Source organism: Pan troglodytes, chromosome 10 (genome assembly GCF_028858775.2).
Source record: "Pan troglodytes isolate AG18354 chromosome 10, NHGRI_mPanTro3-v2.0_pri, whole genome shotgun sequence".
NCBI classification, from domain to species: Eukaryota; Metazoa; Chordata; class Mammalia; order Primates; family Hominidae; genus Pan; species Pan troglodytes.
This window is the reverse complement of record NC_072408.2, coordinates 111,413,714-111,438,667: the sequence shown is the minus strand read 5'-3', so window position 1 is coordinate 111,438,667 and position 24,954 is coordinate 111,413,714. Positions and strand designations below refer to the sequence as shown.

The 24,954-nt window shown below is 45.9% G+C and overlaps 1 protein-coding gene across 3 annotated transcripts in view; it reads right to left on the bottom strand.

Annotated features, from left to right (window-relative positions):
* CHST11 (carbohydrate sulfotransferase 11) overlaps window positions 1–24,954 on the bottom strand; it is a 305,461-nt gene that overhangs the window by 136,265 nt on the left and 144,242 nt on the right. For 2 of the 3 annotated variants that reach the window (XM_009426132.4, XM_001159706.7), the window contains exon 2: window positions 23,651–23,736. In XM_009426132.4, coding sequence (XP_009424407.1) covers window positions 23,651–23,736 — 86 coding nt within the window. Of the gene's footprint in view, window positions 1–23,650; window positions 23,737–24,032; window positions 24,204–24,954 lie in introns of those variants that run through there. The other variant, XM_054664634.2, reaches the window with a different exon arrangement.

Below are 24,954 nucleotides of genomic sequence, written 5' to 3'. Positions count from 1 at the left end.
ATGAGTGAGTTGCCTGTTTGTCTAACAGTGGAAAGAAAAAGGATGGCCAGCTGGGCGTGGTGGCTCATGCCTGTAATCTCAGCACTTTGGGAGGCCAAGGCGGGCGGATCGCCTGAGGTCAGGAGTTCAAGACCAGCCTGGCCAACATGGTGAAACCCCATCTCTACTAAAAACACAAAAATTATCCAGGCATGGTGGCGGGCACCTGTAATCCCAGGTACTCAGGAGGCTGAGGCAGGAGAATCGCTTGGACCCGGGAGGCAGAGGTTGCAGTGACCCGACACCAAGCCATTGTACTCCAGCCTGGGCGACAAGAGCGAAACTCCGTCTCAGAAAAAGAAAAAGAAAAAGGATGGTCACTGGGATCTTTGAATAGCAGAGTCAGGCACTAACACAGAAGGACATAAGTTACTGGAAGTCTATTTGCTTTTCTAGAACACCGGGGCATCTCCAGTTTGGCATCTCAGGAAACAGTGATTCTAGTGGCTTTAAAAGGTTTTGCATAGCTGCTTAGTCACAAGATCAGGCCTAATAACCTCAATAGCAAAGTCTGATTCTTCACCTGGTGTTATGGAATGAGGTGGGTCCCCCAAAATTTGTATGTTGAAGCTCTATCCTCCAATGTGACTGTATTTGGAGATGAGGCCTTTGAAGAGGTAATTAGGATTAAATGAGGTCATAAAGGCGGGACCCTAATCCAGAATGACCGTGTCCTTATAAGAAGAGAAACCAGGAGTGCACGGGCACCGTGGAAAGACCATGTGAGGACACAGCCAAAAAGGTGGCCGGCCGTCTGTGAGCCAGAAACCAACCTTACTGGCACCTGGATCTTGGGTTTCCAGCCTCCAAGACCCGAGTCAACAAATGTCTGTTGTTCAAGCCACCCAGTCCGTGGTATGTTGTTATGGCAGTCTGAGCTGACTAACACACCTGGGAAAATGTAATCCCAATACTAGCTAGAATTGAGAGCCTGCCACTGTCAGGCTCTGTGCTAACAGCTTTAAGTGCATTATACCACCTCATTCTCACAGTAGTCGTGTAAGGTATGTATGATTATTATCTTCATTTTACATGAATTCTTAACCTTTTTAACTTCTTCATTCATTTTTCCCACCTTCATTCAGTTGATATGGCAAGCACAAATCATTCATTCATTCAACAAACATATCCCAAACACCATGCTTACAACTTTGTACAAAGCAAACCACTTTGATTCCAAGAAGTCCTATTAAGGGTACCAAATGCACTGCCCACATGGCCCGTATGCAATCCTGAGACCACACATTCAGTCTTAAGTACCCAGGGTGTCCACTCCTTCCATCCCTGTCTTCCTTGCTGTGACAAGCATTTAATACCCATTGTTTCAAACCGTCTCCCTTCTTTTTCTTCTCCTGCCGATTATGCACCAACCCCTTTTCAAACCTCAAAATTGAGGTTTGCACATAATTGCTCTGACAATTCCCCTAGGATCAGAGGCCGGAATGGAGTGCATCTTAATGAGCTGCATAATTGCTCCTTGAAATGCTTTTCTTCAGCAGCCATTCTCTATGAGATTCCACTCAGCAATTCATTTTCCACATACCTTCCCTCCATCAAGGCTGCAGGCTTCACTCCCCCAGCCTGAGACACTGAGAACGAGTGCTGTGTTTCTCAGGAGCCCCCATTCATCATGGTCATTCTGTTCATTTGCCATTTTCAGAATGAAGATCAACTCAGACTACACAAGGCTTTGTGGCTACAGAAACATCACATGACAGCAACGGGAAGCTTTCAGAGGCTGGTGTGTTTCTCATACCCCAAAACAAGTTGAAAGTGATTGAAATTAAATAACCCTTTCCTGATTTCATAATGCAACTGCAGACAGCAGAGACGGCGAGATAGAGCCTGGTATTTTACACCAAGGGCACACGAACTTTTTTTTTTTTGAGATGGAGTCTCACTCTGTCACCCAGGCTGGAGTACAGTGGCGCGATCTCAGCTCACCGCAACCTCTGCCTCCCAGGTTCAAGCGATTCTCCTGCCTCAGCCTCCCGAGTAGCTGGGATTATAGGCATGTGCCACCATGCCTGGCTAATTTTGTATTTTTAGTAGAGATGGGGTTTCTCCATGTTGGTCAGGCTGGTCTCGAACTCCCAGCCTCAGGTGATCCACCTGCCTCGGCCTCCCAAAGTGCTGGGATTACAGGCGTGAGCCACTTCGTCCAGCCCACATGCACTTTTATCTACCATGGGTGGCCTGGACCTTGACCGTACATCAGCAATAAAACACTAATAACCAAATCAGGCACGGTACTTTACAGCTTACAAACAGCTTCCATTGTCTCACCAGCTCTTGAGGGAGGCATTATTATTCCCATTTTTAGAGGCTAAGGGCCTGACTCTGGGGAGCCTTCCTGACTTGCTCAAGAACACCCTTGCAGTATGGTGAGGCTGGGACTTGAACTCAAGACCTCTGGCTCTCGGCACAGTCTAAAGCAGGGAACCCCTGTGGATGAAATCTGGCCACGCCCATTCATTTACATATTGTCTTGGCTGCTTTCATTCACAAGGGCAAAGCTGAGTAGTTGCAACAGAGACCTAAAATGTTTGCTGTCTGGCCCTTTACAGAAAACGTCTGCTGACCTCTGGTCTAGAGATTAATGCACCAACTTAGTTGAGCACTTTAGACTGCTTCAGCAGGGTGAGATGGCTTTGGGGGTGCTTTGGCTCTTAATGCATGGACAATCATGAACTGAACACTGGACTGGGAGTTAATTGACCCTTGGCTATTGCTGTGGCTGCTGCTGCTGCTAATATACAATTACACACTTTTACCATGTGCTTGGCATGGGTCTCAGCCTTTTATTGCATTATCTTCATTTAGTCTTCACAACAAACCTGTGAGGTAGGTACATTATCCTTACATTGGGAGATGAGGAAACTGAGGCACAGTGAGGTTAAGTAACTTGCCCAAAGTCACCCAGCTAGTGCCTGGCAGGGGTGTCTGCTCTGAATCGGCATGCTCTTTGCCCTCTCTAGGCTCGACGTTCATGTTTAGCCTTACCTGACATTTATTAAGAGCTTACTTGGCTGGGGAGAGTTATTTAATACTCTGATCTTCCTTCACTTTGCACCGTCTAAAATGGGAAGATAATATCTCCCCTGCCAACCTTGAGAGAATTGTGAGTTTCAATGAAGCTAGCCTATATGCGGGTACTTTGAGAACACTGTAAGAATTATATAATCATTTCATGAAGGAAAATCTTGACAAATATAATACCATTAATTCCAAATATTTACTCTGTCCTTTTAAAAAAAATAAATGTACTGACTAAACAGTGGTAGTACCTCCTACCTATAGGAACCCATCCACAAAACTGTGATCTGATATAAATTTCAGGTTGAATGTGTGGTTGTCAAAGAGTTCTTATGAATATGTACAAGGATTTTGGTTATCCACAAAACTGTGATCTGATATAAAATTTCAGGTTGAATGTGTGGTTGTCAAAGAGTTCTTATGAATATGTACAAGGATTTTGGTTGTATCAGCTCAGCCTATTCCCTGCCGGTGTGTAAGCCATGATGTGCCTGTGGGGGTCACCGGGGTTGCCGGCTTATACCTAGATTTGCCAGGCATTTTCACAGTACCTCACTTGATCCTCAAAACAATTCTGAAAAAGGCAGTATCACCACCACCATCAGCATCCCATTTTCCAGACTCACCACGCTGCTGCCGGACTGCTTACCTGATGTCACAGACCTGGCCTCTCCCAGGCCTCCTTTGGACCCTGGTCTTGGGAGAGGGAAGCTTAGCTCCAACTAAAAAGGGGTGTGTGCATGTTAGTTTTCTATTGCCGCTGTAACAAATCACTACAAACAACTGCTTCCATTCTGGAGGTCACAAGTCCTAAAGTCAAGGGGTTAGCAGGCTTGCGTTCCTTCTGGAGGCTCCAAGGGAAAATCTGTTCTGTGCCTTTTCCATCTTCTACAGGTCACTTACATTCCTAGGCTTGTGGCCCCCTTCCTCACATCACTCCAAGCTCTGCTTCCATCCTCACAACATCTCTTTTCCTGGCTTTGACACTCCTGCCTCCCTTATCATCCTGATGATTATACTGGACCCATCCGGATAATCCAGGGTAATCTCTCCATCTTAAAACCCTTAACTTAAACTGCCTTTGCAAAGTCCCTTTTGCCAAATAAGGTAACATATTCTTATTGCTTGGAAAAGGGGCAAGGCATTCTGCCTACCATAGCTTGGGAAGCTGTGACTGCAGGCCTTGGGTTTTGAATGGCCCTGGGCCAATGGCAAGGTCTAGGACAGCACCAGAGAAAGACAGGATGTCTGCAGCCCATCGCCTTGACTGGGTTTAACAGGCCGGGCCACACATGTTCATCTTTGAGGCTGGCTTGGCTTTTATTCTCCAAACAGATCCTTTGCCTAGGCCTCGATCAAGGTGCCCCCACAAACTGGGGGCTGTGGTCTGTGAGACTCCCCAAGATCTCACTGTGTCAAGCTTGAGATCAGCAACAATGCTGCTTTTGAAAGTCTGCCAAGGCTTTGGACAATGATATTTAGCAAGTTAAATTTGAAATGAACTGATAGAGACAAGCAGGGTTTCTGAGGCTCAAGAAAGACTACACTCTGCGCTCAGTATTAGATAACAAATGGCAGCAATTTGCCATGGGTTGTTTTTGGCAAAGACTTATCTTAACAAGATACTTATCACTTCTTCCTCCCTGGTTTAGTTACACCACTAATATCCTGGGGAAGGAGACTCAATTATCAATTGCAATTGACTGTCATTCTCCTAGCTCCTGGTTTTTATTTCAAGATTATCTAGGCCTGAATCCCAATCATTTTTGTTTTGTTTTGTGTTAGTGAAAAGAAAGTCACCATGTTCTATGCTATTCTCTGACACAACAAACAATGAACAAAACCAGCCAAGAAAATAAGCTCATTTTGCCACTTGCTCAAGAAAAATGACGCTTTACTCTGGGTAAGTAATAAAAATAAATAAATAAATAAATAAATAAATAAATAAATAAATAAATAAATGGGGAATTTCCATTCCTTGCAATGCTTCTTATTAAGAGAAGGATTGGCAAATTAATTTTACTGTACTGATCTCTCAGGACCTCCATTTTGAAAACAGCACTAAATCAGCCCATTTCTTGGTACTGTTAAAGGCATGTTGGAAGAGAAGGCTATGGATGAGCATAAGGTTTGGAGATTATCTGTGGATTTCTATTTCTCATTCAATCCCTTTCCCCCATGACCGTGAATAATTGGATGTCAGCTGCTTCTGAATTCCCCTAGTATCTGCCAGTTCCTTGAAGAAGTCACACTTCTTTTCAAACTCCAGCTCATTTATCCTGGAAAATGAAGGAAAACCTATGGAGAGCCGAGGCTGAGATTCTGAACTGAGATTAACTGTTCTATGGATGAGAGAAACTCAAATGAAGCGAGCAGAAGAAAGCTGGGGGGGCACCATTTGGGAGCCATTCTCTGTGGTGACAAAATACCTTTAGGGGACATGTCTCAAGGCAGCCTTCAAGCCTGCTAATTTCCAAATGTCTCTTTAGCATGCAATTTCCCTACAAAATTCAATGAGATCTTCAAGTGGCCCCATCAGACCTAGGATGAAGGCTCATCGGGAATGACAATTATAGAATGACAAAGCTTCCGGGCTGAGGAGTTGGCTGGGCTCACCTATTGGCTAAGGGAACCGTTTCTCCCATTCAAATTTGGTCCTTCGCAAAGATTACAAGTTCCTCCTTGTTAATGAACTTTTGAGTTGCTCTTGAAAAGTAGAAACCAGAATGTTCCATCTGCAAAAACCATGGGCTTAGCATGAGTTAATTTAATTCTTTACCCTTGGTGAATGGGTTTGCGAGATGAGTTAACCCTTTCTGAACCCGGAGCCAACCAAAAGCCAGTAAGTCTATGGATCGGTGTAAACAGCCTTCTTCAAAATGGGCAGCCCCCAGATTAGCAGCCCCCACTCCAGCCTCTCCCAGTGCTTGTTTGGGGCTTGCTTTCACTCACTTAGGGCTTCTTGTTAATTAGGAAAGAGACCCCGAATCATTCTGATTCCTGTTTGAACACCAACTCTTGGTTGGGGCTTAGAAGAGAGCGCTCGAAACACGACCCAGTGGAGTGGCTAAAAATAGCCCTCCCCTGACGAGAAGAGTGAATTGAGAAGAAAATTACACATGGTTACTGTGCCTAGGCAGGGAAGAGCTCAAAAAAGAAACATCTAAAAGCAGCCTCCTAACATTTTTGTGTGTGTGCGGAAAATTAAAAAAAAGTTCCAAGCTCACAGAAGTCCTTCTCTGCAACTCCCGTTTCAAGCACAGCCTCTGGCCTGAGCAAACCCAGTCCTGGTTCAGGGATGCTCTGTCTGACTCAGGAGGGGTCTGAGTGAGTTTCTAGGAGAAGCTGACAATCCAGGAAACCGAGAGGTGTAGCCGGCACAGGCGCAGGTGGGCACACAGCCCACCATGCCTTGCTCCCATTTCACTGAATCCTGCCTGCTAGGATGGGGGCTTTCAGGACCCTCCACCCAGGTGTGCCTGGGACAGTCATGGATGGTCTTCACTGTGCATTTCATTCCAGCTGACCACCCATCTGCGGGCAGGCATTGACTCAGCCCATTTACAAGCCCTGTATACTCCTTCCACAAACCACTGGAGAGGGAGGGGGTTTCATCTTGACTTAAAGACCAGTAAATTAAGAATCAAAGGAATTCAGGTCACTCATTTAATCAATGAGTCGACCCCAGTTGAGCTGGTGGAGGTGGCCTCGCCTGGTCCCATGAGCAATAAACAAGCTCCAGAGCTGGACTGAATCATGGTTCTGCAATTCCCCGAATAGGCTGGATGATGCTGCACACCAACAACAAAACGCCTCTCTATGCCTCAGGTGCCTCATCTGTAAAATGGGGAATGATGTATTTGAAAAGCAGTGAAAGGCTGTCTGAATGTGAGGGAGTAAGAAAGTCACTGGGCAAAAGAAACTTCTCTTAAAACACACTTACTAGGACCCAAATCATGATTACAATTTTCCTTTTAAAGAAAGAACAGTGGAAAGTTTTAAAGATGAGAACATAGAAATAAAAAAGAAAAAAAATACTTGGCTAGGTGCGGTGGCTCATGTCAATAATCCCAGCAGTTTGGGAGGCCAACGCAGGAGAACTACTTGACCCCAGGAGTTCAAGACCAACCTGGGCAACGTAGTGAGACCCCATCTCTACCAAAAAAAGAAAACAACAACAACAATTAACTGGGTGTGGTGGCCCAGGCCCATGGTCCCAGCTACTTGGGAGGCTGAAGTGGCAGGATCACTTGCGCCCAGGGAGCCAAACCTGCAGTGAGCCATGATCGTGCCACTGCACTCCAGCCTGGGCAACAGAGCAACACCCTGCTTTAAAAAAAAAAAAAAGAAGAAGAAGAAGAAGCCAGGCACAGTGGCTCACACCTATAATCCCAGCACTTTGGGAGGCTGAGGCAGGCAGATCACAAGGTCAGGAGTTCAAGACCAGCCTGGCCAACGTGGTGAAAACCCGTCTCTACTAAAAATACAAAAATTAGCTGGGCGTGGTGGTGCGCACCTGTAATCCCAGCTACTCGGGAGGCTGAGGCAGGAGAATCACTTGAACCCTAGAGGTGGAGGTTGCAGTGAGCCGAGATTGCACCATGGCTCACCAGCCTGGGCAATAGAGTGAGACTCTATCTCAAGGAAAAAAAAAAAAGGAAAAAGGAAAGAAAAAAATATGTATTTGACTGTGTACTGCTAGCCACTGTTCTAGGCACTTTACACAAATCAACTCATTTAATTTTCAAAATAATCCAAAGAGCTAGGTATTGTTTTTCTTGTTTTTACATAGAAAGAAACTGAGGCACAGAGGGATTAGAAAACTGACACCAAATTGCTCTGCCAGTAAGTATAAATTTGAACCGAGGCAACCTGACTCTGAGAACCCACAGTTTTAACTGTTACACTTTGTGGCCTTGTTAGCTGAACTTAAATAAGTGATTCCAGCTTTCCAGATGAGGAAACCTAGAAGTTGAAACCTAGAAGTTGAATTACTTGCTCAAAATCCCACTGCTAGTAAGTGGAAGAGGCAGGATTTGAACTCAGGACGTAGGGGTCTAAATTCCATACTCTTCCCACAAAACTGCATTGTTTGAGATTTGCTGCACCAGGTATTTGGGGGCCATGCAGGGGGGATGGGAGAATGGTAAGATGACACCTAAAAATGTCTTTTGAAGGAAAATGCTGGAGTGAAGGTGAGAGGCGGGCATGGAGAGCCTAGGTTGCCTCCTCCTTGTTTCTTGTGAAAAGTGAAGGAACAACCCAATCTATGAAGAGAACTATTAATAACTCTGACTGTGGCTACCCAGGGGACCCTATCCTCTAGCCCCACAAATCCCCTTCACTCCAGGGACACCACCCAGGCTGGACAGGTTCTCCTTTTACAGGTACTGCGGTGACCTATTTCTAAAGGCACCCGTTCAATGCCACATTTCTCTTCTCCCTGGGTTGAGTCATATGAAATTATGAGTATTTACTGCATCCAGAGAGACCGAGAGGCTGCACATCCATCTGGCCCACCTTGGGACTCCAGCTCCCTGCCACAGACTAGTACTCCACAGCTGCATAAACACGGCCTTTTATTTTCCAGGGTTTCTGGAAGCAGAAGCATGCTACCTTCCAAGAGATGTCAGGGCCTCTTCTGGTGTCCCGTCTCAGCAATCTACACAAACTCTGGGACCACTCGTCCTTTGTGACCTAACCTACTTGAGGGTTGCTTCTTCTAGGGCCTCCCAGGCTCTAATAAGCCTTGTCCAGTTAATGATTGTGCAGACCACCTGGGAGTCTGTTAAAAAGTTTCCTGGCCGGGCACAGTGGCTCATGCCTGTAATCCCAGCACTTTGGGAAGCCAAGGCAGGTGGATCAGGAGGTCAGGAGATCAAGACCATCCTGGCCACTGTGGTGAAACCCTGCCTCTACTAAAAATACAAAAATTAGCCAGGCGTGGTGGTGTGCGCCTGCAGTCCCTGCTACTCAGCAGGCTGAGGCAGGAGAATGGCTTGAACCCGGGAGGCAGAGGTTGCAGTGAGCCAAGATTGCGCCACTGCACTCCAGACTAGGCGACAGAGTAAGACTCCGTCTCAAAAAAAAAAAAAAAAATGTAGTTTCCCTTTGGCAGGCTGGGGTGGGGGCCAATTCTGTAATTCTAATAAGCTCCCAAGTGTGTCAGTGTTGCTGGTCCCTGGATCTGTCTTTGAGTAGGAAAAACCTAGAGAGGTGGTTCTCAAACTTGGTTGTTCATTGAGGGTTTATAGAAAATACTGATTGGGTGGACTGAGCATTGCAATTTTTTAAATTTCCTTTTTTGCTTCTAAAGTACAGCCAAAGCTGTGAACCCCTGCACTAAAAGATGGTGTTTCTTTTAGACATAGTGGATTTATAAGATGATGGAAGATTATCCGGCAGATGATGGAGTTCCATTGTCCAAGTGATCTTAGCCTCCACCTGCTCATTTGCTCCCAGGGACCATTTGCTCCTCTCTGCCTTTGTGCCTGAGTAACAATAACAACAGCAAATAGCAAACAGCCTTCACTTGGTGCCAGACACCTTTCTGAGCACTTCACATGTCCGGATTCATCAAATTCTCACAAAAGAGAATAAGGTAGGGGCTATTCTTTTATTTCTATTTTATTTTATTTTGAGACAGAGTCTTGCTCTGTCACCCAGGCTGCAGTGCAGTGGTGCGATCTTGGCTCACTGCAGCCTCCACTTCCCAGGTTCAAGAGATTCTCCTGCTTCAGCCTTTTGAGTAGCTGAGACTACAGGCGCCCGCCACCATGCCTGGCTAATTTTTGTATTTTTGACAGAGTCGGGGTTTCCACCATGTTGGCCAGACTGGTCCTGAACCCCTGACTTCAAGTGATCTGCCCACCTCAGCCTCCCGAAGTGCTGGAATTACAAGCGTGAGCCACCGAGCCCGGCCAATTCTTATTCTCACTTTACAAGTGAGACAAGTGAGGCAAGTGAGGCACAGAGCTGGTAAGAAGCTCTCCTACATCACACAGCCGGCAGGCGCTGGTGCTGGGATTTCAGCCCACGTGGGACTAGTTCTAGAGCCTGTGCTCTTGACTACTTCTAGGCTGTGTGGCCTCAGACATTCATCTTTCTCTCAGAGCTTTTCTCCAAACACTGGATGGGACATGAGGCAGGAATCCAGGCAAGCACTGAGCTTGCCGAGTTCTCAAGAGCCAAGCTCTGCCTTGCCAGGATGTCTGTTATATTCATGGATATATCCGTGGATATTCCGTGAGAAACATGCTGGAGACAAAACAGATGGCCAGAGCGATTTCTCCAATACTCAAAACGACTGCCAGAACTGTGTATTTGCCATTTTGTGGCTTCAAGTCCCTGATTTAAGATGAAGAGAGGGGAATGTTGCAAGAGGCCATTTTAGGCAGCACTGGAGTTGGCCTGGGCGTCACACCCCTGTGGCACATTCCAAGGACAGTCAGCTTCGTTCTAGGGCTGCCCAATGTCTGCTATGGCCTGCGGCAGGCCCAATCTGTCAAGTGTCTCCCAGTGCGGTAATGCAGACATTGAACAACAGAGGATCAGCTAGAGATACGGGGGCTGTTGACTTTTCTAGAAGTCTGGAGCTACAGTGGAACTCAGGTTTCATGCATCTTTGGCCTGCTTATCCTCTCTATCCAAGCAGAGGGGTGTGGATGGAGAATGCCTGCCCAGGAGGGACAAAGCTTCAGCCCCTCCAGTCAGTGCCTCTTCTCCTTTCTCCCCTCTCCCCTCTCCCATCTCCCCTCTCACCTTGGCCAGATTTTAACTGTGCAAGGGAGGGTGGAGTCACTTGTTCTTCCGTGTGCCACCCTCCTGTGTCTTTGCTCTGTCGGGATGACCAAGGCTCTATACACACACACACACACACACACACACACACACACACACACACACAAGCATGCATGCATACACACATGCGCACACACACACACACACATGCCTAGTCTAGGTCCATCTCTATGCTCCTCCAACGTCATGTATTAAACTCATATAGGACGTCATTTTATAATTTTTAAAATTTTTTTAATTAAAAAAAATCCATCTAGGCTGGAGAGCAGTGGCACAATCATAGCTCCCTGTTGCCTTGAATTCCTGGGCTCAGGGGATCCTCCCGTCTCAGCCTCCCGAGTCAGCTGGAACAATTGGTGCACAACACCATGCCCAGCTAATTCTTAAATTTTTTGTAGAGACAGGATCTTGCCATCTGGCCCAGGCTGGTCTCAAACTCCTGCCATCCTCCCACCTCAGACTCCCAACGTGTAGGGATTACAGGCATGAGCCACTGCGTCCGGCCAGGACCTCATTTTATAATGGTCAGTCAGTTTACTGGCTTGACACCCCAATTAGAGCACAAACTTCCCCAGACTTATTGAGGTTAATTTGGCAAATAAAAATTATATATATTCATGGTATGCAACATGATGCTTAGATAGAGAGATAGATAGTGAAAATGATGACCACAATCAAGCTAAGTAACACATCTATCACCTCACATAGTTATCATTTTTCGTGTAGTCAGAACATTTAAGATCTGCTTTCCTAGCAGATTTCAAGTCTACAATATATTATTATTAACCATAGTCATCAAGCTGTGCATTAGATCTCCAGAATTTATTCATTCTGTCTAATGAAACTTTGTACCCTTTGACCAACATCTCCCTGTTTTCACCACCTCTGGTAACCATTCTGCTCTCTGCTTCTACCAGTTCAACCTTTTTAGATTCTACATGTAAGTGAGATCATGCGGTATTTGTCTTTCTGTGCCTGGCTTATTTCACTTAGCATACTGTCCCTGTATTAGTCCATTCTTGCACTGCTATAAAGAACTACCTGAGACTGAGTAATTTACAAAGAAAAGAGGTTTCATTGGTTCCACAGGCTGTACAGGAAGCATGGCTGGGGAGGCCTCACGAAAGTTACAATCAGGGTAGAAGGCGAAGGGGAAGCAGGCACATCTTACATGGCCAGAGCAGGAGGAAGAGAGAGAAGGGGGAGGTGCTACACACTTTCAAACAACCAATTCCCATGAGAACTCACTCACTATCATGAGAACAGCAAGGGGGAAATCCACCCCATGATCCAATCACCTCCCACCAGGTCCCTCCTCCAACACTGGGGACTACAATTCGACATGAGATTTGGGGACGGGGGTGACACAAATCCAAACCATATCAGTCCCCCCAGGTTCACCCATGTTGTAACCAAGGGCTGAAAATTTCCCTCTTTTTTAAGGCTAAATAACATTCCATTTATATCTATCTATCTATCTATATCTATCTATATCTATATCCATCTATCTATCTACCTATCTATCTATCTATATATCTCACTCACATTTTCTTTATCCATTCATCCATTGATGGACATGTAAGTTGATTCTGTATCTTTTTTTTTTTCTTTTTGAGACAGGGTCTCCCCAAGCTGGGGAGCAGTGGCATGATCATGGCTTACTGCAGCCTCAACCTGACCTCCCTCAGTCTCTCGGGTACCTGGGGCTACAGGCACGTGCCACCATGCCTGGCTAATTTTATTATATTTTCTGTAGAGACAGGGTTTTGCCATGTTGCCCAGGCTGGTCTCAAACTCCTGCGCCTCAAGCAATCTGGCTGCCTCAGCCTCCCAAAGTGCTGGGATTACAGGCATGAGCCACCGCGCCCAGCCTGATTCCGTATCTTACTGTTGTGAACAATGCTGCAACTCTGCTACAGTGAGAGTGCTGGTGTCTGTTTCAGATGCTGCTTGCACTTCCTTTGGGCATATACCCAGAAGTGGGATTGCTGGATCATATGGTAGTTCTGTTTTTAATTTCTTGGAGAACCTCCATACTGTTTTCCATAATGGCTGTACCAATTTACATTCCCACCAACAGTGCACAGGAGTTCCCCCTTCTCCATGTCCCTGCCAACCCTGATCCTTTATCTTTGCTAACAGAAGGACTTTTATCTCAAAAGCCGTAGCATCTAGCAGAACACGACACACACAGTAAGCACTAGGGATTGAATTGTGTCCCCTCCAAAATTTGTAAGTTGAAGTTCTCACCCCAGCACCTTCAAATGTGACCTTATTTGGAAATAGGGTCATTACAGATGTAATTAGCTAAGATGAGGTCATACTGGGGTCAGTGGGCCCCTACTCCAATATGACAGGTGTCCTTATAACAAGGGGAAATGTGGACACAAAGCCAGGCACCCACAAAGGGGGAGCACCATGTGAAGATGAAGGCAGCAATCAGAGCAAGGAAGCCAAAGATCACCCTCAAACCAGGAAGCTAACAGACAGGCCTGGAACAGGCCCTTCTTCACGGCCCTCAGAAGGAACCAATCCTGCTGGCTCCTTGATCTCTGACTTCCAGCCTCCAAAACTGTGAGATGATACATTCCTATTGTCTAAGCCACCCAGTCTGTGGCATGTTGTTACAGCAGCCCCAGCGAACTACTACAGTGAATATGCAATCAGTGAGGGAGGCAGGCTGGGGTGTGAGGGAATTCCAGTTCCATTTCACGCAGTGCGTATTTGCTGCCTGCCACACACTATAGAAGAAGGAGGAAAGGAGGTAGGAGCGGAAGGAATTGAGAAACAGGGCTGAGTGTGGGCCAAGCGGCAAGGGAGGGTGGGGTCTGGGTTTAAGCAGCCCCCTAATCACTTCCTAGTCCCGTGATTTGCTTTCCCCAGTTCCTTCACGCAACCAATCCCCTGCTCCTATTCTCTCCAACCGCCTCACACCTGTCGCACACTAGTCACATAACGTCTTATGAAATCCAAGTTGAGATATAATGACTGATATGTTTCAAAGTGTTAGCCCTTCCACAATACTCACACTTACACTTTCCGGAAGGAACTTCTGGGGGAAACATCGGGCATCAGCATGAATCGGAGACTTGGGACAAAAGCGCCATACTCTTCACTGGGTCCCAGGAAACCGTCCACCCTGGTGTCCAGCCGCCTCTGCACCTCTAGGGGAGTGAAGCCCTGGTCACCTCCCCATGCTGAAGTCACATGAGGCACAGGAACAAATGGCTTCATTCACTGCCCAAACATCCACTAGGTACCTTTTCTGGGGCTGGCCCATAGTAGCTACTGGACACCCCAAGATGAATAAGAAAGACATAGCTCCTTCTCTCAAGGGGCGCAAAGCCTGGTGGAATCGTTTTAAATGAGTGAGATTAGTGTCATAACATGGGCAGGATGCAGGGACAACGGGGCATTTTACAGACCAGCACTGTCCAAGACAGCAGTCACAAGCCACGTGCAGCTACTGAGCACTTGATGTACTGCCTGTCCCAATGGAGATGTGCTGTAGGTGTCAAATACACATCAGATTTCAAAGACTTAGCATGAAAACACAAACATAAAATATACTAATACATTTTTTATTGACTAAATATGGAAATAATCATTTTTAGGTACACTGGGTTAAAATTTAAATATTATTAAACTTAATTTCACCTGTCTTCTTTTTCCTTTTCAAAATGTGGCTACCAAAAAATTTCAAATGACATATGTGACTTATATTATATTGCTAGTGGGCAGCACCATTCTAGAAGGACATTTCACCGGAGCTTGGAGGGGAAAGAAAAAAATCAGAGCTTCCTGGAGGAGGTTTCTTGCATGCAAATAAAAAAATCAGCATTGACTGGGCATCTTGCCATGTGCCTGGGATTCTATATATTTTCTAATTTAATACTTAATAACTGAACCACAAGCATTTTATTCCTGTTTTATAAACAAGGTCTCCAGTGCTCAAAAAGGTTCAGCCATGTGCCTCAGATCTCAGAGTAACTAGTGTGAAGATGGGGTGGAAACTCTCCCGAGATCTGCGTGGTCCATCAGACCCACAGACTCCACTGGGAAAGGAAGATGCATGCTGCCGCCACCCTCTCACCCCCGATGTCTCTCCTACGGTCAGTTTCAGAACAAGCCAGGGCTTTGTTTCAGTTCTATCCATTCTGACAAGGTTAAAATCCAATTGGCTGAGAAGCTACTTGAGTTGTGTCATTTACAGAAAAATCAAATTATGTGGAGGCCTCTTATAATTGAGGGTAATTCAGGAAATAACTTTCTGAAAATGGCAGATTGTACAGCTGTGTTACCATGTGGAAATTGCCGAGGTCATTTGGTCACTTGAATGCCCTTCTCCAGTTTAAATATGTCAGATTATATTCATACAGACTGACACAGAAAAACTCCATTAGCGCATTGAGCTTACTCTCCAGATTTGAATATATTGGATCAAATTAGGCTTGATCCTGAAACCTCTGTTTCTGAAGCAGAACGACTGCCTATAAAGAAAGCTTGAGTTAAATGTGGACTAATCAATGAGATCAATGCTTTCACATGAACACAACCCAGAGATGAGGTCTTATTTAGCAACCATTACAGAGTACCTAACTAGGCATTGGGAGTATAACAGACACGCCCACAGAAGACTTTTAAAATATGAAAGCTGCATCTGCACATTTTATAGAATAAAGGTTGAGTGAACATATATGTAACACATACCACAGACACACACACACACACACACACAGAGAGAGAGAGGCACTCATGGCTTTATAAATCAGTGCATCAAGCTTGCTGATCAATACAGACTCTGCTAGAAACAAATAAATCAAAATTGTTAGGAAGTACTCACAATGAAGATAGCTAGTAGCTTCCAGGCAAGAGGAAATCATCCATCTTATTATTATTCAACAAAATTCCAAATGTGCATGTGCAAAATGTCTGAGCCTATATTACAGAGCACAGCAAGGGGCCAGACCCCTAAGAAAATGCCCAGGTTACCTAACTCCATCCAGAAAATGAATGGCTACTGATTAACACCAACTCTGACCTTGCCACTGTCCTAGGTGCTTTTCATACAGAATTCTGAATCTCACAAACCTGCAAGACTGGTATCAAGCTCTGATTTTACAGATAACCAAGGCTTGAACAGGGTAAGTGACTGCCCCCGGTCATACAGCTGGGCTGGGACTCCCCAGTTCCTTCAGGCATCCAATCCTTTCCTCTAAACCCAAATTGTGTTTGACTGTCATGTCCCCTGGCTTGACTGGAAATCCTTCCTGGCTTGACTGGAAATCTGACCGGGAAGCTTCCCTGGTTCAAGAATAATGAATCCACTAGCCACAGTGAAAGAGGTAGTTCACTGTCCGTGGTTTTTTGCAATGGGCCTCACTAGTCTATTGTAATTTGCAATTAATAATGAAGCATTCTCCCAAGTACTGTGTGTAAGATCAGGTTAATGTAATATTTCATCTTTGCCAGCCAGCTGCCAGGCTGGCAGTAAGCATTATCTTTGCATAAGGAGTCGGTCTACAACCAAATCAATTAATCCCTCTTTGGCTGGTAGACAGCTGCTGAGTCAAAGAAGATAATTAGACGAACTCGTCATTTACCAGGTGGTTGGTAAATAAGGGATTAATTGACCAGAGTTGGGGACAGTACAAAGTCTGCTCTTTCATGCCTTCCCCAGCATATGTGACCACTCAGCATCGTTCTTCCTGAATAGCATTCAAAAGGCAGAGGGCCCTTCTCATTCCATGCTCATTTCTATGATTGTAACTGATCCTTCAGAAATGTCCATCTGACGCCTGGCCTGGAGCAAGTCTGAGTTTTCCTTCTTACTGGCTCAAGATAGAAGTGGCTCAAGGGTCCCTTTCACAGGGCTCCTCCCAATACTTTGGCTGAAGACTTGGCATCTCGGATTGGCCCACATGCTGCTGGCTGGATGTCTAGCACTATAGGCATCGAACCCACAAACCTCCAAATGGAGTAGATGAGGGACAATGATCTCTGTGTCCTAGTGGAAAACACAGACACAGAGCCTTCATATAGAAAGACAGTAGAAACTACGTAGAGTGAACAACCTCAGCATATATGCTTTGAGTTGCTTTTCACATAATGGGTTATGTCCTGCATTGTGACTCTCTGGGGTTGGTGTCATGTGGGTGGTAAAAAGAGTTTACCAAGGGAATTGTAGGTAAAGAAAGGCAGATTTATTAGAAAAAGTATGAAAACACATTGCAAGGGAGCAATGGGCAGGTCAGCAAGAGAGGAACTGACTGCAAGTAGACAAAGGCTTGCTGGGGATTTTATAGGATGGTGCTTGTGCTGTGTGCTCAAGAGGGCTTTGTGCAGTACTGATAGTGCCAAGGTTTTAGTGAACTAACTTGCATTTTTCTATCAGCCGAGGGTCTGGTGATAGGTGGGTGCAGGAAGATGGAGAGTTATTTGCACAGGAGGACTATGTGTCCTGGAATGTGAAGAAAGGCAGATACATAGCTTGTCTGCTTTCTCTTTTTGTTTTCCCTTGGTCCTGCCAGCCTGCTTCTCCCTCCCTAAATTCGCAAGTTATAGGTCATCTTAGAATCAAAGACTTTTAGTACCAGGGAGTAGGGGGTGCTTAAAGACCCTTCAACTCAGGGCTTCTGAACCCTGGCTACCCATTAGAATCACTTAGGGAGCTTTGAAAAATATCAACACCCCAGCCCTAACCCAGACCGATAAAATCAGAATCGCCAGCAGTGAGGCCTGCGCACTGGTCATTTCCCAAAAGCTCCCAGAGTGGTCCTAATATGAGGACCACAGGCTTGATAAACACTGATCCAGTCTAACCCCTTCATTTTATAGATGACAATGCTGAGGCCTGGAAGGGGACATTACCTGCCCTGGAGAAGCCCCACAGTTAGCAAGTGGCCAAAGGAGAAGCTAGGTTATAAGATGCACGCCAGTTTTTGTGGGCTCCTCGTGACCTCCAACCCTGCCAATAGGTAAAAACCAGATGAAATGGAAATGACCAGAATGGCAGACATGACCCGATCCACATGCTACCAACCTGCCACTCCTGCCCCCTCTCCGATCCGCCCCTGGCATCACCTTCACTCCAGCCACAAACCCCTCACAGTTCTCTGAATGCGCCATGGACTGTCTCCCTGTGGCCTCGCTGATGTTCCCCGTTCTGTGATGCTGTCTCTCTTCTTTAACATGGGGAAGTGTGCTGTGTCTTCAGAGACCGGACTCAAATCCTGTATAAAGGCCCCCACTGCGCACCGCCCCTCAGAGGCTAACCACTCACTCCTGATTCTCTCATAACTTTGCAAAAAGCTTCTATTATATACCGCTTATCAGGTTACATGACCTAGGTGCCTCTCCTCCCCACGCCCTTTTCCTCTGTTTATTCTACAAGTGTCCATAGAAGGAACAAATTTTGTCAAGCATTGCTGAAAAAGCTATTTAGGTTGGGGCTAAGAGAGTCCCCCGCAACTGCCCCAACAACCTTTGGACTATTACAAGCTTTTATCAATCTAAAACATTCAATGAAATCAATGAGCCCAGCTTCCAAATGTCACCAAGATGCTCTATCCCATGGCAGAATTCTCAGGGGTGATTCCTTCTCTGACAGCTCCAGCCAGGAGACAAAGGCCTGTCCTTCACTGGGCTATCTATCAGGTTCACTAAGCAAAAAATAAATCTGCAATTTTTATTTATATATATATATTTTATTTATTTTTAATTTTTGAGACAGAGTCTCACTCTATCACCCAGGCTGGAGTGTAGGGGCATGATCTTGGCTCACTGCAACCTCTGCCTCCCAGGTTTTCCTGCCTCAGCCTCCCGAGTAGCTGAGATTACAGGCACGAGCCACCATGCCGGGCGAATTTTTGTATTTTTGGTAGAGACGACATTTCACTATGTTGCCCAGGCTGGTTTAGAACTCCTGATCTCAGGTGATCTGCCCACCTCAGCCTCCCAAAGTATTGGATTACAGGCGTGAGCCACTGTGCCCAGCCTGTAATTGTTTACAGCTATTGTCCATTCCATGCCATTCCAGAAGTCCTGGCCCCTGCTTTTGTGAATTTTGCAACTGGTCCTGAGCACACCTCAGGTCTCGCTTGAGTCACTGGGAAAGAGAATCTCAAGGAAGCATGTTTTCACCCGGGAAAAATAAAGCACCAGCCTCTCCTCATCCTGCAACCTAGCCAGGCTTCATAGGCCTGGCTCTCCCATTTAGGAGCTGTGTGATTGGCACATTGCTCAACCCTCTGAGCCTCAGTTAACTTAACTAAAAAATGGGGTTACTGGAGACCTTCCTCTTCGGGTTGTTGTAAAGATTCCATGAGACGTGTGAAAAATATGTAGAATGGTCACTGGCATGTATTATACATTTAGTAAATAGTAATTTGTCTTCCTTTTTCTCTCTCATCCTTCTTTCCTTCCGACCTTCCTTCTCCCTCCTCATCCTCCTCCTCATCCTGCTTCCTGGAGTCTAACTGATGGAGAAGTAAGTTTACTTTAGCACCCTGAAGACTTGACCAATGAGGCGCCACCATGTAACAGAGATTTCAGTGGGGGCCTCCAAGATCTTGTCATTCTCAGTTTTCCTGGAGCCATTTCCCCCCCCCGCCGGGGAGTTCCCCAGAATTCCTCTAAATCCCTTGGACACTGTTTGGTCCTCAGAGACCCCTAGAACAATTGGATCTGCTGTGCCCTATGCAAACCTCCTAGACTCAGCGCTTATAAATTCACGGACAGCCCTGTGCTGTGAGTCTCTCTCCCCTTGCAACATGGTAATCACAGAGCAAGTGTAAATGCTAAAGAAAGAACCAAGCAGGGCAGGGCTGAACCACATGAGTGATGTTGTGAAGATTTCAGGGAACCCACGAGAGGACCAGGAGGTGGGCGGGGCAGAAGGACAAGCTGTCTCGCCCTAGCTGGCATTTAGGGGAAATTAGGCCCTATTAATGGCTGACAATGCAGCTCTGCCCTGTGCCTCTGAACTGAGCCAGAGCGGCCCGCAGATGTGCTCGGCCCACAAATATGCAGTTGACACCTCCTGAACTTTCGGTGACTTGATTCCAGCTGATCTGATCGGCAATTACATTTTATTTTGGGGCCAAGGAAACAGCAGAGAACCAGGAAAATTATAAGACATCAGAGTACAGTTTTTCTAAGAATATCAACTCCAAACTTTTTTTTTTTTTTTTTTTTTTTTTTGAGACGGAGTCTGGCTCTTTCGCCCAGGCTGGACTGCAGTGGCGCAATCTCTGCTCACTGCAAGCTCCGCCTCCCGGGCTCACGCCATTCTCCTGCCTCAGCCTCCGGAGAAGCTGGGACTATAGGCGCCCGCCACCACGCCCATAGAATTTTTTGTATTTTTAGTGGAGACGGGGTTTCGCCGTGTTAGCCAGGATGGTCTCGATCTCCTGACCCCGTTGTTGTTTTATTGGTTAGGGGTTTGCAAGGCACTAAAATAAGAAATCTTGGACACTAAAATAAAAAACTCTGTACACTCAAATCAGATTATAGCCAATTTCCCCATATTATAGCCAGTTTTCCCAGATTATAGCCAAAATTTCCCAATTTTCCCAACCCTTTGTCCAGTGAAAATCTGGGTTTTTTTTTTTTTGGAGAGGGGATGGGGTAACTCCCACCAAGAGAACTTTGCTAGTAACAGCAAGTACAGCATAGAGGTAAAGAAATTTGGATTTGTAGTTTGTTTTTGGGTTGAATTTCACTCTGTTTATTACTAGTTTTGTGGCCTTGGATAAGTTATATGAAGTTATTGGCCTCAGTTCCCCCATCCATAAAACGGGGATATAAAACCTAGCTTGGGGCTTATTATTACAAGGATTAGATAAGATGTTTATAAGCATCTAGATAGTATCTGGCCTATGGTACTGGTAACAGAGTAACTAAGATGACATCTTCTTGTCATAATGTTGGTTTCTTATCACCTAAAATAAACAGTTCCTGTTTTCACCATTATATATCAAGCCCAAATAAGCAGTCAGTACAAAAAATGGAAACACCAGCTCGGGGAGCAGTTTGGTTTCTAGCAACTAGAGGGTTTGTCATCTGCCTCAGTGATAACATCATTCCGGGCTCAGCAGCTTCAACAGCTTGGCTGGTAGGGAAATACAAGAAACTGCAACTGAGCCCAATCAGGTGCAAAGTTTGCAAATGGCTCATGGACACAAAACCAACTAAACTCAATAGAAGCTCTCACTCCCTTCTCTCCTCAACTCCCTGGCCCACGGCAGCCCAAATGATCACCAAGACAGTTTCTCTGAAAAGTGCCACTTACTGAACTTGCGTGGGATGGAACATAATTGCAGCTTGTAAAGGAAACCAGCCTAAGAAAAAACATCCCGAGGAAACGAGGTGATTTTCCTGCAGCTACATTTCCCTGGTTGCTGGCTAATGGGGCCAGACAACTTGCCCAAGACGTCCTTGAGGGAGGATGGTGACTCACCCACCTACGCCCTCCCCAATGCCTCCCAGAGCTGCTCTCCAGCCCTAGTTTCCCTCCCAAGTCCCAGGCTACTGCTCAATAGGTCTGTCATCCAGACAATGCTCAGAACACTACCGGAAGGAAGAGAGGGCCCCTACCCAGGACAGGCATCTCTTCTATGACTGGTTTACAATGGGACCAAGCAGAGTCTGCCTCGCCAGTCAACTCATTCCCCTCAACTCTGAGCCCAGAGTTACCAGCCACAAAAGGCTAAGCACACACCCTCTCCACCCTTTTGTGCCCAGCGCCCAGTGCTAAGCTGCTAAGCTACTAAGCTATATGTTCCTAGGTACATGTAACAGCACATGAAGAAATGAATGAAAAAAAGGAGTGAATGAACCCATGAAGGAGCAAACTCCACAGGAAGCTCCAAGCAAGACACATCACCACATGCAACATTGCAAGGCAGGTATTGTTCATGCCACATTATAAATCAAGGAAAGAAATCTCAGAGAGGTTAAGTAAACACCCCATAGTCACATAGCTAAGAAATGATGAAACTAGGCTTTGAACCCAGGTCTGACTCCTAAGTCAAGGCTTCTGATATGGAAGCCACCCTCCTGACCACAAAAATGACAAATCATACTGACAGAGCCCCTGACACATCAGAATTATTTCATCCTCCCAACATTCCAGGGAGAGTTTTAGGTAGGAAAACTGACCCCTAAAGAGAACTCATCATATATTCAGGGTTGCACAACTAGTTAGAGATGAAGCCAGGATCTGAACCTGGACTTTCATGTTTTGAATCACAAGTATTTGAAAGCCCTGTGTTAGGTACTGAGGAGCCAACAGTGAACAGGACAGACGCAGTCCATGGACCTTCCATCCACAGGGGCGGTGACTTCAGATATAGCTTTTCCCATGACACCATATGTTACCCATAAAATTTGCAGCAGTGTTTCAGTAGTTTTGTTTTGAAGGAGAAAATGATCTGAGAACAGAGGATATCAACAAAAAGATGGGAATGGTTTGCATCTGAGGAGCCTGTGTTGTTTTCGACACGGGTTACCAGAAATCCTATCCTTTGTTGAAGCACAGTTCTGCCTCTTCCTTAGGGCAGGGTGTGTGTGGACAGGCTGGGAGACCTGCCTATAATATGCAGATTTTTTGAGCACCAAAGGGAACCCAACTATCAAATTCCCCACTGAGTCACCACCGAACCCGGTACAGGAAGCCTCAGGCAATACTGACCTGGCAATTAATGGGCTAATCTGGCCAAGTCACACCTCAAGACAGGGCATGAGTTAACCTAATTAGGCCACCCATGATGCATAAATGCAGGAGTCCATTTTTCCAGAAGGGAGTGCAGGTGAGAGATTGGGAAGGGGGGTAGGGGGCATCAGATAGTTCTCAAGTGCATCCCTTTACAAGAGTTCTAAAAATTCGACACCTTTGAGGCCCGTGCATTATCTTCCTCCACCAGGTACCTTGGTCCAAAGAAGTATTAAATTTAGTCATAGACTGTAGCCAAAGCAGTACATTTTTCCCTCTTTCTCTACGGCTATCGAAGGTCCACTGATGCTGCTGCTAGTTGCTCACTTACCAGTTCTGGGCATCAAGTGCTAATTAATGTTCCTACAAAAGGATCAGCCCCAGAGTCTCCACATCAAGACCCACACACACCACTGAGGCTGTTGCCATGGCAACCAGGCCTCCTAACTTTGCACTAGCTTTCCACAGAAGACACTTTTCCTTGGTTGGAGCTTTTTTTTTGCTCAAAGAGGAGCTCTTTTCATAATTGATGGCACAGAGGCCACGTTTGCTGCCTCATTAAACTAACGAGTTAGATTTACTGAGGCAGTCACTTAGCAAAAGGTCCCTGCTCGCAAGGGAGTTTGCCAAACTGGCACAGTGAGGTGGGGCATCACTGGGCTTTAATATGTGGGATGTGGGAATGGGTGTCAAGTGTACCCATGTGCAACTCTTCCTTTGGGGATACCAAAGGGAAGACTGCACAGCTTTGGTGGACCTTTAATTCCCGAGTCCCATTGCTCGGACTTGAGACTGTTAATCTCAGGAGTTCAAACCCTGGGCAGGTCTGAATGCTTAGCACTAAACCTAGGCATTTCTCTAATTCTAAACATCCCCTGCTAGATTTTTCAGAGATGCTACATAGAAAAAGGGTGACAGAGAAAGCAACCACTGAAGGTAAAATGCCAGGCTGTGAAAGGAAGTTTTACATCCCCCAAAGACCACAATTTTGGAGTTTTTAGTATCCATACCCACCAAAAAAAAAAAAAAAATTCACATGCTGACAGAGTGCTTGAAGCTTACCTGGATTGGGTTGTAGAGTTCCTGCAGGGGGCTTCGGGACCCCTTCCGGCAGCAGATGTCCACACCAAAGGGATTCCTCCGCATGACTGAGGAAAGAAAGTGAAGGCTCATCAGAAATGAGCAACAAAGATTTGTTGTCTGTCAAAGAAAAAGGCGCAGAGTAGGGAAGAAGAAACAGGCAGGAAAGAAAGAGAAAACCAGCTTCTAGCAAAGGAAGATTTCCACACTGTCCCTTCTCCAACAGCACAGCTGCTGTCTGTCTTCCCAACATTCAGGCATCTCCACACCCAGAAGGACCTAAATCATGCTAAAAAGTCTCCCCAGCAAGTGTTTTAAGAAAACAGGGCAGGCATCTAAAGCTCATTGAAATGAAACCACTTACAAAAGATGGCGTAATGGCTGCTTCAAGACAGCAAGTTCTACCCAGCACCAGGCTTGGTAACACATTTTAAGATTCCGCAGACTTCTCCAGCAACAGTCAATGACCTTTTATTCCTTGTCCCTGGAAGCTGGGCTTCTGAGAATGGGCAGGTCCTTCCCCAGGAGGCTCCTCCCACTGGATAGGTCAGAGGCCCAGCCTCCCCAAAGCCTCTCCTAAATTATGTTACTTTTAGTGAAAATATCAGCATGAAGCAGAAAAGACAAGAGTTTATGATTCCAGACAGAGATGGTACTTACAATTAATAAAAGAGGGGGAATAAGTGATCTCCTCAAACCCCACCAACATTGAAGCCACCAAGAGCTCTTTTTAAATGGCAATGAATTCTTTCTTTTTCATTTTTCTTGTTCACTCTGTGCAGCCCCTCATGCATTATGTAATGCATAGTCATGGGCTTGATCCTTATTTGTTGGAGGGAGGAGGAAGGAGGAAAGGAGGGATGAAATGGGGAGAGAGGGAAGGAAGGAAGGAAAAAAGGAAGGTAGGAGGGAAGGAAAGAGAGCAGTAGAGAGGGAGAGAAGGAAGGGGGGAAGGAGGAAAGGAGAAGGAAAGGGAGGGGAACAAGCGAAGGAAGGAAGGGAAGGGAAGAAGGAGAGAGGAAAAGAGGGAGGAAAGGAAGGAGGAAAGGAAAAAAGGAAGCCGAGAAGGAGGAAGGAGGGAAGAAGGGAGGGAAGGAAGAAAGGAAAGAAGGAGAGAGGGAAAAAAGAGAGATGGGGGAAGAATAAATGGGGCTTTCTTCTCAAGTATGAGGCAGTTCTCTTATGGTTTGAGGTGCAACAGTGGCATGAGTGGAACAAGGAAAACTAGATCCTTTCATGAGCCTAAAGAATTCACCTGCTCCACAGAGGCAATGAATGGACAGCAG